We start from the raw sequence: 26,785 nt of genomic DNA on the forward strand, positions 1-26,785 counted from the left end.
GAGAGGGATTTCATACACTCCAAAATAAATGAAAACATACGCTAAAATTACTAACTTTAAAATCAACAGTAATTCCAGGCACTAGTGTTTCCAGTCCATCGTGGTGTCCACGCACTAATGCTTGCAATCCATCGTAGTGTCCACGCACTAATGCTTGCAGTCCATCGTGGTGTCCACGCACTAATGCTTGCAATCCATCGTAGTGTCCACACACTAATGCTTGCAGTCCATCGTAGTGTCCAGGCACCAATGTTTGCAGTCCATCGTGGTGTCCACGCACTAATGCTTGCAGTCCATCGTGGTGTCCACGCACTAATGCTTGCAGTCCATCATGGTGTCCACGCACTAATGCTTGCAGTCCATCATGGTGTCCACGCACTAATGCTTGCAGTCCATCGTGGTGCCTCCTGTGTCCTAGCACTTCAGAATCTCTCATTTGAGACCAATGAGAAATTTCAGCAGCTGGCTCGTAATAGAATTTATATGCTGCCCTCGGAGTCCTCATAAGTGTAAATAAGCTAGAAATTGTTGAGCATTTTGACCAGTTTCTTTTTCTTTCCTTCCTTCAGGTTAACCAGGTGATTTTTAGCCCAGATGAAAGTCACTTTGCCACATGTGCAGAGGATGGCAGCTTAAGGGTGTGGGTCATGCACAGCACTGAGCTGGTTGTTCAGTTTCATGTTCTTAATCAGGTATGTTGCCAAAAGGGAAATGCACCACAAGTGGGATGAGGAACAGTTTGTCCTGCAATAGATGAAGGGAGTTTTCATCAGCAGTGTAAAGTAAAGTGATGTTACTAAATCATCAAACAACACTCAACATTTATTGAGCACATTAATGTTTTTCTTCATTCTACTAGCCAGACATTTACTGCATATGTGAATAGTGTACGGCAGTTATTTCATTGGAACTTATCACTAGTTTCTAGAAAGGTTATGATAGATGAAAACTGACCCTGTTTGGGAAAGCATTCACACTTTCTCTGTTTTGTCCCAGAGCTGCTTATGTATGGCGTGGAGCCCAACACTTAACTCAAGGGAGTGTGCTGATAAACAGCAAATAGTGGCAGGATACAGTGATGGCACAATCCGTCTCTTTGGAGTGTTGAAGACTGAGATGGAATTGAAAATTCACCCTCACCCTGTGGCAGTCAGTGCTGTTGCATACTCCATGGATGGTATGTTCCACTGACTACTAATATAGAGCATATGCTACACACATTAGAATGCTGATCATAAGCATACAACACTAATGCATGGCTTCTGCCCAGAATGCACGCCAACTGTCCTGCCAGCACCACTGCGTGTGGCGTGTGATTAACATTGACAGATATTTTGCATTTATCCTCAGGTGAGGTCATCATTTCAGGAGGTAAAGATGGCCTGATGGCTGTGAGCAGTCCTCGGACAGGAATCACCGTTCGTGTCATCAGTGATCATAAAAGTTCTCCGATTACTACAATCGAATGTACACGGAAAAAAGTAAGTTCAATATTAATGATAGGTTATAGCATAAAATTGCAAATTGGGGGAAAAAAACTAGAAGGTATGTGTTCTAAATCGCATCATTCATCAAGAAACTACTCGTGAAATAACACTGGACGGCCAGCTGGTGGCGCCGTCCAAGGAGTATAAATACTCGGGCGTCGGCCCCAGCTTTCCAGGGACATTTTGTAAGACGAGGAACTAGAGAAGTACAACTAGACCTCCATGTTCTTAAACAAGTTGATTAAAGCCTTGCTTTATGCTCAAACCAAGTGCACAGTGAGTTTTATTACATCAGTATGTATGTTTAAAATAAAAATGATGGACAGCCATGAGTTGCAACACTCCACTGAGCATCTTATACTACTAGCTTCCATGTTGTTTTCTGCTAACATGGGTAACAAATTGACATAGGATATGGAATCTGAATTTAGAGCACAGGATTATTTTGAATTTCTCTTCCAGTATGACGATTTTGGACTTGAAGGATGTGAAATGTGGTTGGCTGTCAGTTCAGATCGACGTGTTAGTGTTTGGGCTGCTGATTGGCATAAAGACCAATGTGAGCTCATTGATTGGTTGACATTCCCAGCACCTATTGAACCTGAGGTGAGGTTAATTTCTGTTTTATTTGAGAGTGGGTAAAGTACAGGATGGGATCTGTTTGCCAAACCTGTAAAACCAGGTTCTGTTACCTTTCTCATCTGTGGGGTATAATGTTGTGGTTTAAGAGTTAAGGCACTTCTGTATTCATAAATGGGCACAAAGGTAACTGCTGGTCCTGGCTTTGTGGATGTGTAAGGGCTGTGTAGAGTCAGCAGTGTGACAGGGTAAAATGGTATAACCCTCTGCCTGCATGTGTGAAGGAGGGTTGCATAGATTGGTGTGGCTGGTTTAGAGCCAGGGTTGTTGTGTACTGGAAGCACGAGGAGAAAGAAAGAATCTTTCAAATCTTCAGGATGTCCCAAAGCACTTCACAGCCAACTAAGTAATTTTAAAGTGTCATCATTGTCGTAATATAGGCAAATGTGGCAGCCAATTAGCGCATAGCAAAATCGGCAATAAAATAATCTGTTTTAGTGGTGTTGGTTGAGGGATAAGTATTGGCTGTAACACCAGGAAAACGCCTAGATCTTTTTATGTCCATCTTGACTGGCAAATGGGGTGCTTGGTTTAACGTCTCATTAAAAAGACGACGCCTCCAGCAGCACTGCACTGAAGTGTTTTACAAGATTATATGCTCAAGTCTCTGGAGTGGGGCTTGAACCCGCAAAGGAAAATATATGGCCATATTGTGCATGTGCTTTTTCCTGTGTTAAGAATACGGACAAGCCATTGTGTACTAAATAAAGGTCACAATAAAAATCAGAAGGTGTTTCAGATGCTCTTTTGATGTATGTTGTGTGCTTTCAAATATTTTTGTTTCTCTCAGGTATGTGACAAGAGTAGCCTGCCACCAAGCCTGGCCGCCTTTTCACCCAGTCAGAGTGGTGTAGTGGTATATGTGGGATTTGGAGTGAAACCAGAGATTATCTTGTACAGTCTCTACAGAAAACAGGTATATGCCAACAACAAAAAGATCTTTATCTAAACTTCTCTCTTTTTAAAAAAAAAACTGTAGTGTCTCTTGTGGTACAGCGTATTTGTACACTGATCGTCTGCACCAAGGAGTTGGAGAATGTAAACTAGCCTCTACTGTTCTTCACACACTGAGTTTTCAATCTGCAATTTAGGGCAGAGAATCAATCCGCAATACAGTGCAGTGGTTGGTTGCAGTGTGGAATTGCAGATGCTTGGGGAACAGGTCACTTACCATCTGGGTTAAAGAGTGGTGCCTGGCATAGGTGAACCAACACTCAGGGGAAAAAGTAAAAATGGGGATGGGGAAATGTAGCTTGAATGCCTACAAAAACAAAGATCAGGTTTCCAGAAATTGTTCAACATATCTTAACAGTTTGTAGCATCACCCTTTGTATAACCCAAACTCTTTTTGTATCTCTCTGCAGACAATTAAAAAGATTGCTTTGCCTCACTGGGCTACAAGTTTGAGCCTCTCTCCAGGGGGACAGCTTATTGCTATCGGGACGAATGGTAAGAGTGAGTTTTGTTCTGCGATTGTGTGAACCAGGGGTTCTTGCAGATGACTTTTCAACCAGAAAAGATGTGCAAACACATGACCTCTGATCAGTCATGAGTGTCACAATATTATTTTGGTTTTTATTCTCAAAGATTACATGTATAAAATAGATAAATAACATACACGGAGGTATAGGAAAATTAAATCGACTTAGTGACGTCAGGGTGGCACATCAACACAGCGTGGTGGCATGGTGATTTATACCAGTGGCACCTTGTGCTGAGTTACTGGGAAACTCTGTTACAGATCTGAGTTAATCTACTGCACTTCCTATCAACTGGATTTAAAAAGATATTGGCAGACCCACGTTTGTTTACCTCTGCTGTACATGATTCATGGCACAGGGAGACTTGCAAGAAGCAGGGAGAAAAATATTCCACAGAAGAGGGAGACTTGCCCTCATCAGAAAAGAACTACTCCGTGATGGAAGTAGTGAAAAAGTGGCAAAGGATCCAAGTATTGAACTAGCAACAGCCAACTCCTGTGCTGAATTCAGAATGTCACTTAAATTGAATGTCAGCATGTGTAATAAATTATGGCAGCCCAATTAGTAACATAGCGATCCTGTGTAGATATCATAATGCAGTGGTAACGTCTTTTTATAGACTCTTTATTGCCGCCTTGTGCAGACATGCTATATTACAGAAACGCAAGACATGAGACGTAGGAGCAGGAGTAGGTCATTTGGCCCCTCGAGCCTGCTCTGCCATTCAATAAGATCATGGCTGATCTGATCTTGGCCTCCGCTCCACTTCCCTGCCTGCTCCCCATAACCCTTGACTCCCTTACCTTTCAAAAATCTGTCTATCTCCATCTTAAATATATTCAATGACCCAGCCTCCACAGCTCTCTGGGGAAGAGAATTCCAAAGATTCACGACCCTCAGAGAAGAAATTCTTCCTCATTTCTGATTTAAATGGGTGCCCCCTTATTCTGAAATTATGCCCCCTAGTTCTAGATTCCCCCATGAGGAGAAATATCCTCTCTGCATCTACCCTGTCAAGCCCCTTCAGAATCTTGTATGTTTCAATAAGATCCCCTCTCATTCTTCTAAACTCCAATGAGTATAGGCCCAACCTGCTCAACCTTTCTTCATAAGACAACCCCTTCATCTCCGGAATCAATCGCATGAACCTTCTCTGAACTGCCTCCAATGCAAATACTGTATATCCCTCCTTAAATAAGGAGACCAAAACTGTACGCAGTACTCCAGGTGTGGTCTCACCAACGGTTGTAACAGGACTTCCCTACTTTTATACTCCATTCCTTTTGCCATAAAGACCAACACTCCATTTGCCTTCCTAATTACTTGCTGTACCTGCATGCTAACTTTTTGTAATTCATGTACAAGGACCCCCAGATCCCTCTGTACCTCAGCATTTTGTAATCTCTCCCCATTTAAAAAATAATTTGCTTTTTATTTTTCCTACCAAAGTGGATAACCTCGCATTTTCCCACATTAAACTCCATCTGCCAGATTTTTGCCCACTCACTTAGCCTATCTGTATCCCTTTGGAAATTCTTTGCGTCCTCCACACAACTTGCTTTCCCACCTATCTTTGTATCCTCAGCAAATTTGGCTACATTACATTCGGTCCCTTCATCCAAGTCATTAATATAGATTGTAAATAGTTGAGGCCCCAGCACTGATCCCTAGTTACAGTTTGCCAACCTGAAAATGACCCATTTATCCCGACACTGTTAGTTAGCCACTCCTCTATCCATGCAAATATATTACCCCAACCCCGTGAGCTCTTATCTTGTGTAGTAACCTTTTATGTGGCACCTTATCGAATGCCTTCTGGAAATCCAAACACATGAAATCTACTGGTACCCCTTTATCCACCCGGCTTGTTACATCCTCAAAGAACTCCAGCAAATTTGTCAAACATGATTTCCCTTTCATAAAACCATGCTGACTCTGCTTGATATTATAATTTTCTAAATGTCCTGCTACCATTAACTTAATGATGGATTCCAGCATTTTCCCAATGCCAGATGTTAGGCTAGGTTGATAGTTGCCTGCTTTCTGTCTCCCTCCTTTCTTAAATAGGGGCGTTACATTTGCAGTTTTCTAGTCCGCTGGGACCTCTCCAGAATCCAGGGAATTTTGGTAGATTACAACCAATGCATCCGCTATCTCTGCAGCCACCTCTTTTAAGACTCTAGGATGCAGGCCATTGGGTCCAGGGGACTTGTCCACCTTTAGTCCCATTAGTTTGCCTAGTACTTTCTCTCTAGTGATCGTGATTGTTTTAAGTTCCTCCCCGCCCCACCACCCCAATAGCCCCTTGATTATCCATTATTGGGATGCTTTTAGTGTCTTCTACTGTGAAGACCGATAAAAATATTTGTTCAAAGTCTCTGCCATTTCCCTGTTCCCCATTATTAATTCCCCAGACTGATCCTCTAGGGAACCAATGTTTACTTTAGCTGCTCTCTAACTTTTTATATACCTGTAGAAGCTCTTGCTGTCTTGTTTCTATATTTCTTGCTAGCTTACTGTCTCAAGCTATCTTCTCATTTTTTTTAGTCGTCCTTTGCTGGTTTTTAAAAATTTCCCAATCCTCTGGCCTTCTACTATTCTGCGCAACATTATATGCTTTTGTTTTAAATTTGATACCATCCTTTTACTTCCTTAGTTAGCCATGGATGGTTCACCCTTCTCTTTAGAGTCTTTCTTTCTCTCTAGAATATATCTTTGCGAAGAGTTATGAAATATCTCCTTAAATGTTTGTCACTGCTTTTCTACAGTCTTACCCTGTAATATATTTTCCCAGTCCACTTTAACGAAGTCTGCCTTCATACCTTTGTAATTACCTTTGTTTAAGTTCAGGACACTAGTTTGAGACCTAGCTTTCTTGCCCTCAAACTGAATTTGAAATTCTACCATGCTATGATCACTCTTCCCAAGAGGATCCTTCACTTCGAGATCATTCATTAATCCAGCCTCTTTACACATTACCAGATCTAAAATAGTCTTCTCCCTGGTTGGTTCCACAATGTATTGTTCCAAGAAACCATCCCGTATACACTCTAAGAACTCTTCCTCGAGTCTACCTTTGCCAATTTGCTTTGTCCAATCAATATGAAGATAAAAATCTCCCATGATTATAGCCGTACCTTTCTTACAAGCCTGTATTATTTCTTGATTTATACTCCGTTCTACAGTGTGGCTACTGTTTGGTGGCCTGTAGACCACTCCCCACCAGTGACTTTTTACCCTTATTATTTCTTATCTCCACCCAAACTGATTCTATGTCTTGATCTTCTAGGCCAATATAATTTCTCATTACTGCACTGATCTCATTCCTTATTAACAGAGCTACACCATCTCCTTTTCCTTTCTGCCTATCCTTCCGAAATGTCAAATACCCCTGAATATTCAGTTCCCAGCCTTGGTCACCTTGCAACCACGTCTCTGTAATGGCTTTCGGATCATACCCATTTATTTCTATTTGTGCCGTCAACTCATCTATCTTGTTACAAATGCTGCGTGCGTCCAGATATAGAGCTTTTAATTTTGTCTTTTTACCATTTTTCCCTACTCTGACCCCTCTTTCTGATGCACTCTTACGTGTATACGCTCTGCCCTTTCCTGTCACACTCTAGTTATCATTATCCCTATCGCTACCCTGCACTTTTGCCTTCCCATTTTTCTTTGACTTTTTTAATTTCCGCTCAGCGTATCCCTCCCCCCCCACTATTTAGTTTAAAGCCCTATCAACAGCCCTAGTTATTCGATTCGCCAGGACACTGGTCCCAGCCTGGTTCAAATGAAGCCCGTCCCAATGGAACAGCTCCCTCTTATCCCAGTACTGGTGCCAGTGCCCCAGGAATCGAAACCCATTTCTCCCACACCAGTCTTTGAGCCACTCGTTCATCTCTCTGATCTTATTTACCCTATGCCAATTTGCACGTGGCTCAGTTAGTAATCCAGAGATTATTACCTTTGTGGTTCTACTTTTTAAATTTAGCCCCTAGCTGCTCATATTCCCTCAGCAGAACCTCATTCTTTGTACTACCTATGTTATTGGTACCTACACGGACCACGACAACTGGATCTTTCCCCTCCCATTCCAAGTTCCTCTCCAGCCCAGAGGAGATGTCCTTTACCCTGGCCTTTACCTTTACAGCCTTCGGGACTCAGGCTCTTGGCTGCAGAGAACAGTGTCTATCCCCCTAACTATACTGTCCCCTACCACTACCACATTTCTTTTTGCTCCCCCCACTTGAATGGCTCCCTGTACCATGGTGCTGTGGTCAGTTTGCTCATCCTCACTGCAGTTCTTGCTCTCACCCACACAGAGAGTAAGAACCTCATAACTGTTGGATAAGAGGCTCCTCCACCACTACCTCCTGGGTTCCCATACCTGCCTCGCTCGTAGTCACACCCACCTGTCCCTGACCACGGACCAAATTTTAATTAATTAATCTAAGGGGTGTGACTGCCTCCTAGAACACGGTGTCCAGGTAACTCTTCCCCCTCCCTGATGTGTCGCAGTGTTTGAAGCTCGGACTCCAGCTCATCAACACGGAGCCGAAGTTCCTCAAGCAACTAACACTTACTGCAAATGTGGTTGCCGTGGACCTCAATGATGTCCACCAGCTCCCACATGCTGCAGTAGTAACACATCGCCTGCTCTGCCATCTCTAATGTATTTAATTAATTAAGTGTTTTAAGTTTTGAACATTTAGTTTTTAATCCCGGCTCTTAATTTAAACCAATGCCCAAGAAAAAGAGAGAAATACTGACCAACCAATCACTTCCCTGCTTTCCTGTGATGTCACTCCTTGTTTTTTGTTGTTCTTTAGCTGCTTACATAGAAACATAGAAGATAGGAGTAGGCCATTCGGCCCCTCGAGCCTGCTCTGCTATTCAATGAGATCATGGCTGATCATCCAAACTCAGTACCCTGTCCCTACCTTCTCCCCATATCCCTTGATCCCTTTAGCCTTAAGAAATATATCTAACTCCTTCTTGAATATATTTCATGAATTAGCCTCAACTGCCTTCTGTGGTGGAGAATTCCACAGGTTCACCATTCTCTGGGTGAAGAAATTCCTCCTCATCTCTGTCCTAAATGGCTTACCCCTTATCTTTAGACTGTGACCCCTGGTTCTGGACTCCCCTGCCATCAGGAACATCCTTCCTGCATCGAGTCTGTCTAGTCCTGTTAGAATTTTAAAAGTTTCAATGAGATCCCCTCTCATTCTTCTAAACTCCAGCGTGTATAAGCCCAATCGACCCAATCTCTCCTCATACGTCATTCCTGCCATCCCAGGTATCAGTCTGGTGAATCTTCGCTGCACTCCCTCCATGGCAAGAACATCCTTCCTCCGATAAGGCGACCAAAACTGCACACAATACTCAAGGTGTGGTCTCACCAAGGCCCTGTACAACTGCAGCAAGACGTCCTTGTTCCTGTACTCGAATCCTCTCGCTACGAAGGCCAACATACCATTTGCCGCCTTAACCGCCAGCTGCACCTGCATGCTTACCTTCAGCGACTGGTGCACAAGGACACCCAGGTCTCGTTGCACTTCCCCTTCTCCCAATCTATTGCTGTTCAGATAATCAGCCTTCCTGTTTTTGCCACCAAAGTGGATAACCTCGCATTTATCCACATTATACTGCATCTGCCATGCATCTGCCCAATCACCCAACCTGTCCAAATCATACTGGAGTTTCTCTGCATCCTCCTCACAGCACACACGCCCACCCAGCTTTGTGTCGTCTGCAAACTTGGAGATATTACATCTAGTTCCCTCGTCTAGATCATTAATATATATTGTGAATAGCTGGGGTCCTAGCACCGATCCCTGCGGTACCCCACTAGTCACTGCCTGCGACTCAGAAAAAGACCCCTTTATTCCAACTCTTTGCTTCCTGTCTGCCAACCAGTTCTCTATCCAAGTCAGTACCTTGCCCCCAATCCCTTGTGCTTTAACTTTACATGCTAATCTCTTATGCGGGACCTTATCGAAAGCCTTCTAAAAGTCCAAATACACCACATCCACTGGTTCTCCCTTATCTATTCTACCAGTTACATCCTCAAAAAATTCCAGTAGATTAGTCAAGCACGATTTACCTTTTGTAAATCCATGTTGACTTTGTCCAATCCTGTCACTGTTTTCCAAGTGCTCTGCTATTACATCTTCTATAATGGACTCTAGCATTTTCCCCACTACCTCATTTTCTCTCTACCACCTTTTTTGAATAGTGGGGTAACTTTAGCTACCCTCCAATCCATGGGAACTGTTCCAGAGTCTCTAGAATTTTGGAAGATGACCAGCAATGCATCTACTATTTCTAGGGCCACTTCCTTAAGTACCCTAGGATGTAGATTATCAGGCCCTGGGGATTTATCGGCTTTCAATCCCGTCAATTTCCCTAACCCCATTTCCCTACAAATACTGATTTCATTCAGTTCCTCCCTCTCATTAGACCCGATGTTCCCCGACATCTCTGGGAGGTTATTTGTGTCCTCCTTTGTGAAGACAGAACCAAAGTATGTATTTAATTGGTCTGCCATTTCTTTGTTCCCCATTATAAATTCCCCTGATTCTGACTACAAGGGACCTATGTTTGACTTCACCAATCTTTTTCTCTTCACATATCTATAGAAGCTTTTACAGTCAGTTTTTATATTCCCTGCAAGCTTACTCTCGTACTCTATTTTCCCCCTCTTAATTAATCCCTTTGTCCTCTTTTGCTGAATCCTAAACTGCTCCCAATCCTCAGGTTTACTGTTTTTTCTGGCCAATTTATATATCCTCTCCTTGGATCTTATGCTATCCCTAATTTCCCTTGTTAGCCACAGTTGAGTCACCTTTTTTTGTTTTATTTTTATGTCAAGCAGGGATGAACAAATTCTGTAGTTCATCCATGCGATCTTTAAATGTTTGCCATTGCCTATCCACCGTCAACCCTTTAAGTAACGTTCCCCAATCCAGCCTACGCAACTCGCGCCTCATACCATCATAATTTCCTTTCAGGACCCTAGTCTCTGAGTCAAATACTTCACTCTCCATCTTAATTAAGAATTCTATCATATTATGATCGCTCGTGATGTCCCACTTTGATATTTTTTTTCTTTCACAGGTCCCGCTCGGGTCCGCTGCCTCGGTTCTCGGGCCTTGCTGTGCAGCGCTGTTTCTTTGCTCCGCCTCCGCTCTTCCTCCCGCTCCGGTCCGCTGCCTCCACTCTTGGGCCTTGCCCTACCGTGCTGTTTATTTGCTCCGCTCTCGCTCCCGCTCAGGTCCGCTGCCTCCACATAACTGATGGCTTTAACATGAATGGTGTTATATGGCCTAGATACCCACAAGGATGGTTGTGACATATAGAGCACTTTCCCATCAGACCAGCCTACAGTTTTCTATGCATTTGTCTCTGCTTCTGCACTGCCCCATGTACTGGTTCCAGGTTGCTTTCCATTCTTTCCACTAGCTAGCCCTAAACACACATGATAGAAATCTTTCCTGTTTAAAGTTAAACCTTAAAGATGTAGCACAAAACCCTCTTAAGGAGCAATAAAGTTAGTTAACATGGGGTCTGTGCATAAACATGCATAACACTATTTACCAAGTTGCTTCATTAGCATGAACAGATAAAATTGCTACAACTTAATACCCACTTGGAGTGTGTGCTACCTCTAATGATCTAATTTATCTTGCCCCCAGTTTCTGGTTTGGAGTGTAAATGATTGCAGCTCTGCCATTAAATGCCTCAAGAAGCACTGAGGGTAGCAACGGCACAGAATGTACTCTGGGTGGGGGACATCAATGTCCATCACCAAGAGTGGCTCAGTAGCACCACTACTGACCGAGCTGGCCGAGCCCTGAAGGACATAGCTGCCAGACTGGGCCTGCGGCAAGTGGTGAAAGAACCAACACTAGGGGAAAACCTACTTGACCTCGTCCTCTCCAATCTACCTGTCGCAGATGCATCTGTCCATGACCGCATTAGTAGCAGTGACCACCGCACAGTCCTTGTGGAGACAAAGTCCCGTCTTCACACTGAGGATACCCTCCATTGTGTTGTGTGACTCTACCACCGTGCTAAATGGGATAGATTCAGAACAGATCTAGCAGCTCAAAACTGGGCATCCATGAGGCGCTTTGGGTCATCAGTAGCAGCAGAATTGTATTCCACCACAATCTGTAACCTCATGGCCTGGCATATCCCTCACTCTACCATTACTATCAAGCCAGGGGACCAATCCTGGTTCAATGAGGAATGCAGAAGAGCATGCCAGGAGCAGCACCAGGCGTACCTAAAAATGAGGTGCCAAACTGGGGAAGCTACAACACAGGATTACATGCATGCTAAAAAGCGGAAGCAGCATGCTATAGACAGAACTAAGCGATCCCACAATCAATGGATCAGATCAAAGCTCTGCACACATCCAGTTGTGAATGGTAGTGGGCAATTAAACAACTAACTGGAGGAGGAGGCTCCATGAATATCCCCATCCTCAATGATGGAGCCCAGCACATGAGTACAAAAGACAAGGCTGAAGCGTTTGCAACCATCCTCAGCCAGAAGTGCCGAGTGGAATATCCACATCGGCCTCCTCCTGAGGTCCCCACCATTACAGAAGCCAGTCTTCAGCCAATTCGATTCATTCCACGCGATATCGAGGAACGGCTGAGCACACTGGATACAGCAAAGGCTATGGGCCCCGACAACATCTCAGCTGTAGTGCTGAAGACTTGTGCTCCAGAACTAGCCGCACCTCTAGCCAAGCTGTTCCAGTACAGTTACAACACTGGCATCTACCCGACAATGTGGAAAACTGCCCAGGTATGTCCTGTCCACAAAAAGCCGTACAAATCCAATCTGGCTAATTACCGCCCCATCAGTCTACTCTCCATCAGCAAAGTGGAAGGTGTCGTTGACAGTGCTATCAAGTGGCACTTACTCACCAATAACTTGCTCGCCAATGCTCAGTTTGGGTTCCACCAGGACCACTCAGCTCCAGACTTCATTACAGCCTTGGTCCAAACATGGACAAAAGAGCTGAATTCCAGAGGTGAGGTGAGTGTGACTGCCCTTGACATCAAGGCAGCATTTGACCAAGTGTGGCATTAAGGAGCCCTAATAAAATTGAAGTCAGTCATCTCAGCCTCAGAACATCGCTGCAGGAGTTCCTCAGGGCAGTGTCCTCGGCCCAACCATCTTCAGCTGCTTCATCAATGACCATCCCTCCATCATAAGGTCAGAAGTGGGGATGTTCCCTGATGATTGCACAGTGTTCAGTTCCATTCGCAACTCCTTGGATAATGAAGCAGTCCATGCCCGCATGCAGCAAGACCTGGACGACATTCAGGCTTGGGCTGATAATGTAGCAAGTAACATTTGTGCCACACAAGTGCCAGGCAATGACTATCTCCAACAAGCGAGAGTCTAACCACCACCCCTTGACATTCAACAGCATTACCATCACCGAATCCCCCACCATCAACATCCTGGGAGGGTCACCATTGACCAGAAACTTAACTGGGCCAGCCACAAATACTGTGGCTACAAGAGCAGGTCAGAGGCTAAGTATTCTGCGGTGAGTGTCTCGCCTCCTAACTCCCCAAAGCCTTTCCACCGTCTACAAGGCACAAGTCAGGAGTGTGATGGAATACTCTCCACTTGCCTGGATGAGTGCAGCTCCAACAACACTCAAGTGCGACACCATCCAGGACAAAGCAGCCTGCTTGATCGGCACCCCATCTACCACCTTAAACAATTACTTCCTCCACCACCAGCGCACCATGGCTGCAGTGTGTACCATCTACAAGATGCACTGCAGCAACTCGCCAAGGCTTCTTCGACAGCACCTCCACCACCTAGAAGGACAAGGGCAGCAGACACAAGCCATCACCTGCAAGTTCCCCTCCAAGTTATACACCATCCTGACTTGGAAACATATCGCCGTTCCTTCATCATCGCTGGGTCAAAATCCTGGAACTCCCTCCCTAACAGCACTGTGGGACTACTTTCACCACACAGACTGCAGCGATTCAAGAAGGCGGCTCACCACCACCTTCTCTGGCAATTAGGGATGGGCAATAAATGCTGGCCTGGCCAGCGACGCACTCATCCCAGGAACTAATTTTTTTTAAATACAGAAGCAAGACCCCACAAGGAGCATGTTATTACATTTCCATTTTAAATGCTAAAACATTCCTAGTAATTAGGAATGGGAACCCTTGATGGTTTTCTTTTCATTTCCCCTCCCAGACTGAGCATACAGGCCAATTGTAATGCTTTGGCTGGATCAGCTAATTCAGCAGAGACCAGAGATCAATCCAGATCCTTTCTGTCCTGTATGTACTGAACTACCTTTCAATTGGTATAGGGGACCATTTAAACCTAAATGTGGTATTAAAATTGGTTCAAGACCTGTTGCGGTTTTTTTTGTTTCGATGAAGAGGTTGCAGTACCAGTAGACAATTGGTGCATTAAATAGAAGTTATTTGGAGCCTGAACTTTGCCTTTAACGCGTTCTGTAGCGATGTTGGCAAACTGTTCAAACTCCAGTTCAAAAATAATTGCTTCACATCCAAGACTTTTAAAGTTATCCTTCATGTTTCTGGTTTTGCGCAGGGAGACTTCTGAAGCTAATTCAATACCCTTGTGGAAAATTCCAGGATTTCACCGGACATAATGATACCGTTCACTTCAGTCGATTCACGCCATCTGGGAAATTCCTCCTATCCGCCGCGTACAATGAGGTGCTGGTCTGGGAGGTCCAGAAACTACATAGCAATCTCACCAATGTACAATATCTCTAGGCTCCCACAGCAAACATGAAAGGTGGATTAGCTGTGTCACTGCTATCATGAGTACAGACCCCCTTTCTAATTCTCTGAGATCACATATTTCGTATGGCTCTTTTCACAGTAGAGGCCTCATAATATAACTCAACCCTAACACAATTTTACAGTTCCCAAGATTGCTTTGTAAAGGGCATCTGCTATTGCAGGTGGAAAAATTAAGTCATGTAAAATATTGACATTAATGTTGAAATCATTATTAAATGGTGTTGTTGGTGCACTGCACACATGGAGTTTTTATGAATAGTTGCACTGAGATTTTTAAATTAAATTTGGCTAGGTAAGGTTTTATTGCAAGATTCTACTTGTCAAGTAACACTGATCATTTAATTTTTATTATACAGATGATTTTTGTACTTTGATAAATAAAACTTTCTTACTGATCTCCAATATGAATGTTAATTCAGGATTTGTGATGGACAGTTCTGCTTAACTGTTCTCCATCAAAACATTGCTCAATTTTTTTTTTAAATGTATGTTATGTGTTTACAGTTCTGTCCTGAAATATTACCCAGCCTACAGGACAGGTATTTTGTGCTGAGCAGTTCACGGGACAGGTGCCTTTGCTGTGCAGTTCACTGCATTGGCGCGTAAAGATCCTACTCAACTTGTGAACCATAAAATGGAAACAAATTATTGGTCTGTCAAAAATAGTGAATTCCTTTATTGTGATCCAGTGTATTTTACAAGTCATTTTAAATGCAAACAGGACACAAGTATAGAGAACGTATCTGAAAACTAAGCTGGAAATCAAAATCATGCTACTAGACCCCACCCCACAGTATTGCAGGATTTTCAGAACTTCTTCACTGAGATTTGGATGATTTTTGTCTGGTTACCAACCTGATTTTCAGCATGAAGAGGTAACGGGATGAACATTTTAGAATAATTTCCCAGTGAAATCATGCCCAAGGCCTACACAACTCTATTTTTGAGCGGCCAGTGCTCCCGCCTGAAACAGTAAGACCCCGACACAATTTTCAGGTACCAATAGGCAGTGCATGCTCTTGCCCAGTGGGGTACTGGACATGGCCTAACCAAGGCCGCTCCAAAAATGGGGCAGAAGCCACAATGACACCGATTGAGAGTGCTGACAGCTTGCCAATCTAATTCAAATGGGGCCCAATCAGTTTGGGCCTCTTGCTAGTGCGATTGGGCAGGTGGTGCGATCACTCCATCCACTTGCCCGCCTGATGTACGCTACAATTGAAAGTTGGCCCCTATATGTCCTAGTGACTGATCTTTGGGTGGGTATTAATTTGGCATATGACCGCTACTTTTGGAGAGAGCGGGAAGAGATCAGAAACGTGGAGGGAATCAGAAACATGGAATGTAGGAGAAGATAATGACCAGGAATTTGCGGTCAGCAGCAAGGCGAAGGCGTTCACCGCTGGCCCCAAAGTAAGCTTCACACACACATTTCCGATCTCTGTATCATGAACTTCGGGTTTTCCAACATTCAATTCAAATTAACGGAGTTTAGTGGGGATCCCCTTGTGCGAGTTGCTGTGATGTCAACAAGCTGTCTAATCAGCCAATCAAAATGCAGAATTCCTACAGACAGCAAACAAGGAAGTGAGTAATCTCTTAAAATTATAACTCTTTAAAAATGTTAGAGCAAAACAAAAAAGGCAAACCTGGAATAAAGATGGATAAACTTTTTAAAAAAAAATTACATTTTTTTAGTACCAAAAATAATAATCTATGCTCATGGGCATCAGCACCCTGGTTCACCCAAAAATAAGTTTAAAAATGAGCATATACTTGGGTCAATATTAAAATGTAATTCTTAAATAATAGTGAACACATTTAGTTTAAAGTTGATCATTCCTTTGTAAATGAGAATTATTACAATTATGGTGGAGACTTCAGTGTCCCTGATTTTATCCTTTATGTCACCTTTCATATGGCATGGCAGCCATAGAAATTGTGGTAGGAATGAAATCTTAAATCTGCTTAAATACAAGCAAGTACTTTCAGCAGAGAGCTCTGGAATTAGTACAAGTTTCTATTTGTGACTCCATACAATAGTTGAAAATTACTCATAGAATCATAGAACAGTACAGCACAGAAGGCGGCCAGTTAGCGCCAGCTCTTTCGAAGAGCAATCCAGTTAGTCCCACTCCCCCGATCTTTCGTTGAAGTATTTATCCAATTCCCTTTTGAAGGCTACTATTGAATCTGTATCCACCATCCTATCAGGCAGTGCATTCCAAATCCTAACCACTCATTGCATAAAAATTCTCTGGTCACAGTATAAAAGCAAACACTCGCTGTAGATAGGGTAGTGTACCATAAATCAGGGGGAAAAGTTTTGGTTGTATACCGGCTAATTAATTTTATATCACACTAAAGCTTAGCTTATATATATACAATTATAAAGTGCCTGTTATATAAATTGGTATTATGGGGCTACTTTTTCATTCCATAATTTTAATTGCTGTTTCAAATTATTATGCACATGCACTGTTATGCTGTTTCTTAATGGGATGTTTCTTGCTTTATATGAATGCAGCAGTGATTAACATTCAAAGCCTTCAAATTGTATGCAAATTTCTGCTGATAAGAGTAGTAATCTTTGATGTACACTTCACCTGCTAAAATTTAACTTTTTTGTTACATAGCTTAATTAAAGATTACTGCTCCTGCCAACAACAATTTGCAACGTGGTTTGAAGGCCAAATCAGGCTCTAAGTGTTGCCTAACAAAAAGAAATATTTATAGACAAATGACTTTTACTTCAAAGTACATTGCTGCTGTGTTCATACAATACAAGTTAAATTCCCTTAGATTAAATAGTAATCATTGTGGAATTTCTAATGTTTTTGCTCCCTATGATTTTAATTATGGTCTTTGTTGCATACTTAATTTATTATGTGTAGAACCATTGCATTTGGAACTTTTGGCTATAAACAACTATCCGTGAATAATGAAGATAATAGACATGTTTTATTAGAAACATGATTTGCATAAATACTGAGCACAGATGAGCCTTTGGTCAAAAGTAAATATATATTAAAGTATCAAGACGATTAAAGTGGATAAATAATTACTGTCAACAAAGGCCACTAATAAACTGCTTTTGTGCTACTAATGATGATCATGTCGCTGTCTCCATAGGAGCGCCTGTTCCAGTGTTACACAAGAATTATAATTTCGAATCGGAACCCTTATTAACTTGGTTGATTTGTTATTATAGTTCAGTTGAACAGACTTTTCTTTGAGGACCCATCTTGCTCCCTCAATTTCAAGGGAGGATGGGGGAAGACTTGAAAATATCTGGCACACAACTGGTATAGCCATCCATCATCAGATCTGCAAGGACCACATCAAGCATTATCAGGTCTCGCTCTCCTCTACCAAAACTACACACTACTCCAGGGTCATCCCTGGCTTCTTTTCTCCACTATCAACCATCTCTGTAAACCCCTCTCCCCCTGCCCCCTTCACTCTCACCTCCAACAATAAGTGCAGGAAACTCCATAAGTACGAGACCATCTGTTTAGCTGCCTCTCTTGCTTACCTCTAGCTCACCAAGCCAAACCTTCCCTCTCCCTGCCCTAGCCCTGAACCCTCAACTTTCTTCAGTTTCTCGCTGTCCCATCCAAACTCATCTTGTCCATGGCATTACGACAGTGACTATATTTCAGAAGTTCTTCATTGGCTGTGAAGCACTCTGGGGTTTCCTGAGGCCATGAAAGGTGCGTTATAAATACAAGTTTGTTATTTATTTTATGAAACCCGCCTCCTGCTCCCTTAACCTTATCTCCACTAAACTGCTGATCATCCAACTTCCCTTCCTACTACCAATGCAAGCTTACATTGTAAATGGTTCTCTCTCCTCAGGTACTATCTCTCCTTTTCAAAAATGCGATCATCACCCCTCGTTCATTTTCCTTGCAAACTACCCACCACCCATCCTCCCTGACTGAGAATAAGTAATAGTTCTGGATTGGATATGTGTAGCAGTGAATGAATGTTGAGTTTTAGTGTATTTAGGTAACTATTCAAATCCAGAACAATGCCATTGCAACATTGGAAACTGTAAGAGAAGAATCTATCCAAAAACGTACATAAGGATTTCTTTTGTTGGATTTATTTCAGTGACTAGAGCAGATTCTGAACTAGAGCAATTAGATAGATAGATAGTGTCAAAAATGAAAGCAGAAGCAGGCATTGTAAAACTTTGAGGTAGAGAATACAGGGATAAATGGCCTAAGTGCATAGAAATTTACAGGACCAGGTAAGAATATTGCAGTCCATTTGGCTGGCCCCAGTGTTTGGGAAATTCATATTCATATTATCTATTACTTATCCAACACTGTTGAAGTTGCTGATGCAATTCACGCCCACTTGACAGTTCATTCCACACATTTTCCACAGTCTTTCAACCATCACTCTTCTAAGTTTAAGGTTGTGTCTCTTGTAGAGTGTGTGACTATATAGACCATATAATGACATTTACCTTCTATACCCATTAGGACCTCGAATACTTCTAGAAGGTCACCCCTGAGCTTTCTCAGCGTAAACATTCCCAGCTTTTACAGCCTCTCCTCACAACTCGGATACCTAATCCTAGCTATCAACATAGTAGCCCTTCACTGGACCCTCTCTAATGCCTGGTTGTCTTCCTCATAATACAAGACCAGAAACTGTACACAGTGCAGCAAGTCAGGCCAGGCCAGGTCAGTGTTCTATACAAAATCAATCACTTCCTTAGATTTGTGCTCTGCTCTGATTGTAAAACCGAAGGTCCGCGTTGCTTTCCTTAATGCTGCTGCTCACCATGCTGATGCCTGCAGCGATATATCCATCAGTATTTATATATCTACAGATAATCGGGGAGAAACCGAAAGTCAGAAAAGCCATGTTATTTGATATAGAGGAGTAACTGCCCCAGACTGACCAGAAAATCACATTGTCCACTTAGTCGACCAAGAAATAGAAGCTGTGTATGCTGACATCTACAGGGTGGTGAGTGTGATGCAAATCATTCACCAGATGGTGTGGTGAGAGATTTTTTGTTTTTGGGGTGTAAGTGACACTGTCGAGGCTGCATTTATTACCCATCTCTGAGAAAATGGCGGTGCACCTTCTCTTTGAACCACTGCAGTGTTTGTGGCGATGATGCTCCCACAATGGTGTTGGTCAAGGAATTCCATGATATTGACCCAATGATGATAAAAGAATGATAAATATCGAAGTCAGGATGGCATGTAACCTGGAGGAGAACTTGCTGTTTTTGTCCTTTTGGATGGTGGAGTACACAAGGAAAAGAAGTGCTGTCGAAGTAACCTTGGTGACTTGCATCCTGTAGATTATATGTACTACAAACACAGTACACTGTTGAAGTGGGTGGATATTGAGTGCAGTGGCAGGAGTGCCAATCAAGCAAAATGCTCTGTCTTAGAGTATCCTGCCCCTGCCCTGCTCTTGTAGCCATGATGTTGATATGGTTGGTCTAGTTAAGCTTCTGGCCAATGTGTCAAAAATGTTACCTGCCATATGTCAGATCAAGCTTGGATGTTGTCCAGATTATACTGTAGGCTGGCATGAGCTGCTTCATTCTGGAGGAGTTATGAATGGAGCTTAATATTGTGGAATCCTTGGTGAACAACCCACTCCTGCCCTTATGATGGAGGGAAGGTAATTAATGAAGCAGCTGAAAAAGGTTGGGCTGGGGACCCTTCTCTGAGGAACTCTGGCAGTAATCTCCGTGAGCTGCAAGGATTGGGCTCTGACAACCACAAATCATGTGTATTAAGCATTAACTCAAGTCAATCCAGCCACTGGAGGGTTTTTCCTTTGCCCCCATTGACCAGTATTATTACGGCTCCTTGGTGCCTTATTCAATCCAATGCTGCCTTGTCAAGGGTAGCTACTCTCACCCCCTCTCTAGCTTTCAGCCCAGCGTTCATATCTGGATCAAGGCTGTGATGAAGTCAGGAACTGACGGTTTCTGGTCGAACCTGAACTGAGCAGATTTTTGGTAAGTAGGCATTACTTGATGGCACTGTTGATAACTCATCACTTTGCTGATGATTGGAAGGAGGCTGATTGGATGGTAATTGGCCAGGTTAGATTTACCCTGCTTTTTGTGGATGGGACATACCCAAGAGTCTTTAACATTGTCTGGTAGTTGCAGTGAATTGATCATAGACTCTGCTGTTCTATAGACATAAGGAATATCATTAAGCACATGTATGGTAGCTCCAGATCACTTTTTATGTTGGACAAGAAATGCTGTAGGCGAAAGGCTCTAAGAATTGTCTTAAATGTGTCCTTAAAATGGAGTCAGTAGTCAGACTGACTGCTAGGAAAGAAAAGGGCTAATGTTAATTAAACCATGAAGGCTTATACAAACAAAATATTCCTTATGTTTGGATGGATAATAAGTCATTAATCACAGATGGCTCGTTGAGGGGGACTTGTGTGCAACCCCTTTGTTAGCAAAGACATGGGAATCTAGGGAGTAAATAAGCAACTTGGCAAGTCTGTGCTGATGCTTCATTGATTTAGAATTCAAGGGTACCTGTGTGAGGGGATTGAGAGCAGGACATCCAATACGTGTCTCACTCGGATTGGTCAAGAAAATTAAGGAGGTTTCTTTGGAAATCCAGTATGTGTTTTGCTCTTCAGTCTATCGTTCTTAATTTAGTTCTAACTCTTTTAATATTTCTTGTAAAACTTAGTAGAAAGTGCAGGAGTTCTTTGTCTATTGTATGTAGAATGGTGTCTCTGTAAAATCAGAGTGCGCGTTTCTGACAAAGATAGAGAAAAATGACAGAAATTGAGATTGTACGGCTATACCAGTTAGATACAGGCAGATATAAGTGTGTCACTTAGATATACAAGTTTTCCTGAAATCCTTCTTTGGGAGGTGAGATTTAAGCCAGCTAGTCTAGATACAGAAGTTAAATTTACCCAGTGGCAGAGGATCCAGGAGGAACCGACAGCAGCTTTATAGATGGAGATTTGTGACTCTAATGTCAGAAGGTGAACTCCACCCTCTCAAAGTTCCCAGCAATTATTCTAGTCAAAATGAACATAGGTGGCGAATAGTCTGCATCCATGCCTTGTTACTTTGTTGAGTCAAAAATAGCACAGATCAAAGGTCTGAAACGGAAAAAGCAGCACAATACGCACAACTTGTGCCAAGAAATGCTTGCATCGGGGCTAATTACATCTGTAGTCTTGCACCAAGGAGAATTGTAACTACTATCTCTGTGCAGTATATTGCTCTTTGTTCTATGGAAGAACGCTTACAGCATAATTTGCAGTACTTTAGCTCGCTGGCTAAATAGCAAATAAGTGAATAACCAATCAATGGTCACCTATTTACGGCGAACAAATTAATTCCATTACCTTTTTATTCAACAGAAATCTACAGCTGCACCAATACATAATTACTAGTAGATTTATAAAATGAGTAACATACAAGATAAAAGGCAAATTTCCACTGATGCAAAGTGCACCACCTCCCAAGATTAAGACTGAACCACTGCCATACACGAAACATTTAACATGTTTGTGTAGATCCAAATGTTGAAAAATTGGTCGGTACAATAACCACTTTTTCTAAACTGTCATAGTCTAAGTACTTAAATACTAGAAACTATAGAAATTGCAGGTATGCATTACACAGATAGCGCCTGATGTTCTTAAGTTAGCATTTTTACAAGGATCCAGAAAGTAAAATGCCAATGGAAGTTTGTGTTTTGTAGCTGTTGAATGATTTCAGGTTTTAGTTTTGCCGGAGTGCGTGGTGACTACTTGAGGTAGCTAACACTTTACTATCAATTTACCAGGACGCTGGACATGTTATTAAATATAGATATACCTAGGGGGGGCGATCAGCTTCATATCCCCCCACCCCATAATAAAAATAGTTCCAAAAATACACAACCGGCCATGAACGAATGACGGAAAAATAAACGGGCGTTGCACCATGAACTCTGAATTCTCCACAATCCAGTACTGCCGCGCTTTCTGTGTATCAGAGGTTTTACGCTTCAGTCTATTGTTTAATTCCATTGAGCCAGTGATTACTGTTCAGCTGCTGCAGTTAATAGCGTGATTTTTATTATTTACACATCCATCTGCAGTGGGGAATAAGCGTTTCTGCGGCCGATTCACTGTGCGCGGAAAGACTGATTCTCTCCCATCTAAATGAATCTGGGAAAGGACGGCGGTCCTTTTAATTTTCTTATTTTTTAGAGCTTTCCTTTTAGTTAAAAAGTCGCACTTTGCGACAGTACAAATATTAAGCAGCCTGCGAAACATAACCGCGTGCACCCGTGTGGAGGGTTCCGCATAGAAGTTGAAGTTACAGAGACCAAAGGGCCAATGGGGTAGATCTGGACTGCGGGCGATCGTGTGAAACAGGTGCGAGCCAGTCGGCAGCGCATCCATTGAAGTAAAAATCAGGAGATGCTGTAAAACAGGCGGCAGACTCGCCACCACCCGCTGTACACTGTCGCCCAGTCCAGATCCACCCGATAGATGGCTGCAGTTCCGCATTGAGGACTAGGTGGGTCTCCCGAGCCCCGCTGCTGGCGCTGTCTGTGGTGCTGATCCCGCTGGCGCTCTCTGTCCTTTCCCCTCCCAGCCAGCATGCTGATGTTCTGCGGAGGGCTACACTGAAATGATGAAGTTTTTTCTAAAAGTGTCACATAGCATAATGTAGATGAAAGGATTGAGGCAGCTGCTGGTGTAGCCCATGCCGATCGCCACATTGTAGGTGTGATAGAAGAGCGAGCTGGGCTGATCGTCGACTAACTGCAGGGCGTAAAAAGGAGCCCAGCAGATAAAGAAGGCCAGGCAGATTGCGATGGCGATTCTAGCCACTCTTCTAGTCCGCAGCCTTGCTCTTCCGTGCGAGATTAGAGTCCTAGAAGAGTTCATCCTCAACAGGATCCTCTTGTAAGCTATTGAGATGACAGTGAATGGTATAGCGAATGCTAGGAAGAACTGGTAAAGGGTGTACCAGTAGATATCAGTCTTTGGGTTGGGAAGGTGGATCCCGCAGCCTAAAACCCCTCCGGGTAGTGGGATAAGTCTGGCGTACATCCAGACCTGGGTGATGCTCAGAAAGGATAATATCCAGAGAAAGCAGATGGTCAGTGTGGCGATGCCGGGCGTCCGGACCCGAGCTGATGTGAGTGGGTAGACGATGGCTCGGTAACGGTCAATGGTCATAGCAGTGAGGATGTAAGTACTGGTGAACTGGCTGTTGGTGTCCACCACTGTGATGATGGTGCACATGGTCTCGCCGAAGTGCCAGGCTCCATTCCCCAGAAGCTGATGGATCAGGAATGGCATGCCCAACAGAAACGGCAGGTCCACCACAGACAAGTTGATGATAAAAATATCTGGTACCCTGCTGCTACTGGATTTGAATTTAGACGTTTTAATAACAGTGAAAATAACAATGCTGTTACCGATAATCCCCAACAGACAGATTATACCGAAAATGGTTGGCATGATGATGCTGGTATAAGCGACGTGATTCATACCATCTGAAATAAAATGGAAATCCATTACAATCTAGAGTTTGAGACAATACTGAGATCGATGTGTGGACGGCAGTTAATGTTGGTCAGGTCCTTCTGTTTTATGCGCTATCGGTGGTGTGTTTTCTTTCCAACATGCCTTCCCTTAAAAGTCCACAGCTACCCGACCCAACGAACTAACATCACGTCGCCAAGTGACCTTCAAAAGATTTTTCATTTAGAAATTCAATTATAGAAAGCTATTTCTTGAAAAAAACACGCAAAGTAATATTCTCGATAAGAGAATCAGGATTACTTCAGATATCCAATGTAGCAAACTACTCCAAATAAATCCGCCAAATGTCAAAGTGCATAAAGAGGTTAAAATTGTAATGACTGAACCCCCCGGTCTACACTAAGACATAAAGAGCTTTGAATTATGTCTCATCATTTCATGGGAGTTGTGTGTTGATAAAGAACAGCTTCTTACCTGGAGATGTTAAGTTGTTGAACAAAGTATTATAACTGTTGAATGTAGCCATTCCTTTGCAGCGAGCTTTCGATCTCGCTTAGTTCCACACCGCTCTGCTACTCTCCACATACACTATCCGTTTATATAGAGCCCGTGATGCTCTCTCTGACAGATCTCTCTTAAAGCCATGATACACCGATTACAACAGCACATTGATCTATTACTTGTGTTGCACCACTTCAAGCGAGATATTGCACCCTAATAATTGTACTTTAATCATTTGATTGACACCTGGGGCTCGATTTTCATTGAGCCTTTGGGGGGGGGGGGTTAAAATCGCAAAAACTGGCGGGCAGGACCCCCGCCTGGTTCCCGACTCCGAGCAATTTTAACTCGGGCGTGTCTAATGGTCCCGACTCTGTCCCACATCCAACAGGTGGGACTGGTCTTTAAGGCCCTTAATAACCACTAAATGGCCTCGATAATCCTATTTTAACAGGCCCTTGCAAATTTAACCCTTTTCCCACGTAAAACATGCCTGGTGGGAAACACGAATGTGAAACCTGGCAGGAGCACTATTAGATTGCTGACTATTAACTGCAGGTCAACCATTAAAGAGATTTGATCAGCCATCATTTGCAGGTGGCAGGACTTAGTGGTCTCAGGCCTGGGGCAACTTTTAGAAGGCTTAACCACACCTGTGGAAAGTTGGAGCCTCACACCCATCTCCAGTGTGGCCTCCTGGGAAACTCCTCTCGCCACCTTCACTCAGCGCTTCCTCAACGGAGGCATATACCAGAACCATGGGAGCCATTTATTTCCTTCCCATCTGGGCATTAGAGGAGCTTGAGCACCAGCCACAGCACCAGCAGAACCAGGAACAACAGCAGTACCAGCAACAGCAGCAGGAGCACCAGGCTGCTGCTCACCCACCTGAGGCTGCACAGGCCAGAAGGGGCCAGCGCCTGGAAGCCCATCAGTGCAGGAGATACCCCCCCCAAACAGGGTCAACAGACGCAGGGTCAGCTATCTCAACATGTCTAAGCAGCAGTGCCAAAGGCGGCTCTGACTTTCGCGAGAGGTAGTGACTGACATCTGCGCAATGCTACAGCAAGACCTGCTGCCCAGAGGACCAGGTGGACAAGAATTACCAGTGGCCGTCAAAGTCGCCACCCCACTCAACTTTTTTGCCTCAGGCTCATTCCAGGGATCAGCAGCAGACATCAGTGGCATCTCCCAGGCAGCCACACACACTTGCATCACGCAGGTAACCGATGCCGTCTTTGCCCTCGCACACAATCACATCCATTTCACCAAGGATCGAGCAAGTGTCACGACATGAGCAGTTGGATTAGCTCATCTGGCAGGCTTTCCAAGGGTGCAGGGCATCGTTGACTGCACACATGTGGCCCTTATGGCACACCAACGTAATCCAGGTATTTTTGTCAACCACAAGGGCTTTCACTCCCTTAACGTTCAGCTGGTGTGTGACCACAAGAAGGAAATTTTGCATGTTTGTGCCATGTACCCTGGCAGTTGCCATGACTCCTTCATACTGCGCCAGTCTAGTGTGCCTCCACTATTCAGTCCGCCAGACCAACTTAACAGATGGCTACTTGGAGACAAGGGCTATCCCCTGAGGACGTGGCTGATGACGCCATTGAGGAGACCATCCAACGAAGCTGAGGAGAGCTACAACTCCAGCCACATGTCCACCAGAGCCATAATCAAGCAAACCATCGGTTTGCTGAAGATGCGCTTCAGATGCCTGGATAGATCAGGTGGAGCCCTGCAGTACTCAGCAGCCAGGGTCTCCAGAATTGTCGTGGTTTGCTGTGCACTTCACAACATGGCACAGCATCATGGCTTGCAGATTCCTGAGGACCAAGTGGCTCCTCACATATCCTCCTCAGGTGAGGAGGAGGAGGAGTAGGAGGGCAAAAACGATCATCCTGCAGAGGCCCATCAACCACGGCCACACTATGCAAGAACATTGCTGCCCGGGATGCAAGGAACGCACTCATCCTGGCCAGATTTGCTTAGCCTAGTCAATCACTTTTGCCTCGCAGCTTCTTACCAGAGCATTGACAATGGCCAAGAACCAGAGGATTCCTAGCACTCGGACCATCATACTGACAGTTGCAAGTATTCCTCAGGCCTCAATGTGGAAGTCCCAATAGCAAAATGACAGACGCCACAACTGCAACATTTGCCATCAGAATTTTTATGTACAATTACGTGATGGCATTTTTACACTAAACACAAAATTCCACCCAAGTGACTATCCTTGTGACTACTTGTGTTTTATCTTCCTCTTACGCATGCTCCTACATAGTGCTTCCCCTGTGGCTTCAGCAGATGTGGAGGCCCC

General features: G+C 43.7%; 2 protein-coding genes across 5 annotated transcripts in view; one reads left to right on the forward strand and one right to left on the reverse strand.

Annotated features, from left to right (window-relative positions):
• Positions 1-14,841, forward strand: part of wdr90 (WD repeat domain 90) — an 88,930-nt gene extending 74,089 nt beyond the window's left edge. The window contains exons 38-44 of one of the 3 annotated variants that reach the window (XM_086000738.1): positions 570-692; positions 997-1,177; positions 1,351-1,481; positions 1,950-2,093; positions 2,917-3,042; positions 3,491-3,575; positions 11,305-14,341. In XM_086000738.1, coding sequence (XP_085856864.1) covers positions 570-692; positions 997-1,177; positions 1,351-1,481; positions 1,950-2,093; positions 2,917-3,042; positions 3,491-3,575; positions 11,305-11,327 — 813 coding nt within the window. In that variant the 3' untranslated portion in view covers positions 11,328-14,341. The other 2 variants (XM_086000737.1, XM_086000736.1) reach the window with 2 other exon arrangements.
• LOC147110595 (melanin-concentrating hormone receptor 1-like) lies at positions 657-24,829 on the reverse strand. 2 transcript variants are annotated; one of them, XR_015079954.1, is made up of 2 exons: positions 24,433-24,829; positions 657-744 (listed from the first exon to the last, which is right to left on the reverse strand). XR_015079954.1 is itself a non-coding variant. In XM_086000739.1 (2 exons), exons 1-2 carry the CDS (start codon positions 24,482-24,484, stop codon positions 23,086-23,088), a joined length of 936 nt encoding a protein of 311 aa, XP_085856865.1. In that variant the 5' UTR covers positions 24,485-24,829; the 3' UTR covers positions 21,724-23,085. The 2 variants fall into 2 exon arrangements, 1 of the variants encoding a protein (XP_085856865.1); XM_086000739.1 differs by lacking the exon at positions 657-744 and adding an exon at positions 21,724-23,969.
• Between the last annotated feature and the right edge of the window lie 1,956 nt (positions 24,830-26,785).

This window comes from Somniosus microcephalus, chromosome 11 (genome assembly GCF_052327205.1).
Source record: "Somniosus microcephalus isolate GS21.2 chromosome 11, FLI_Smic_1.0, whole genome shotgun sequence".
Lineage (NCBI taxonomy): Eukaryota > Metazoa > Chordata > Chondrichthyes > Squaliformes > Somniosidae > Somniosus > Somniosus microcephalus.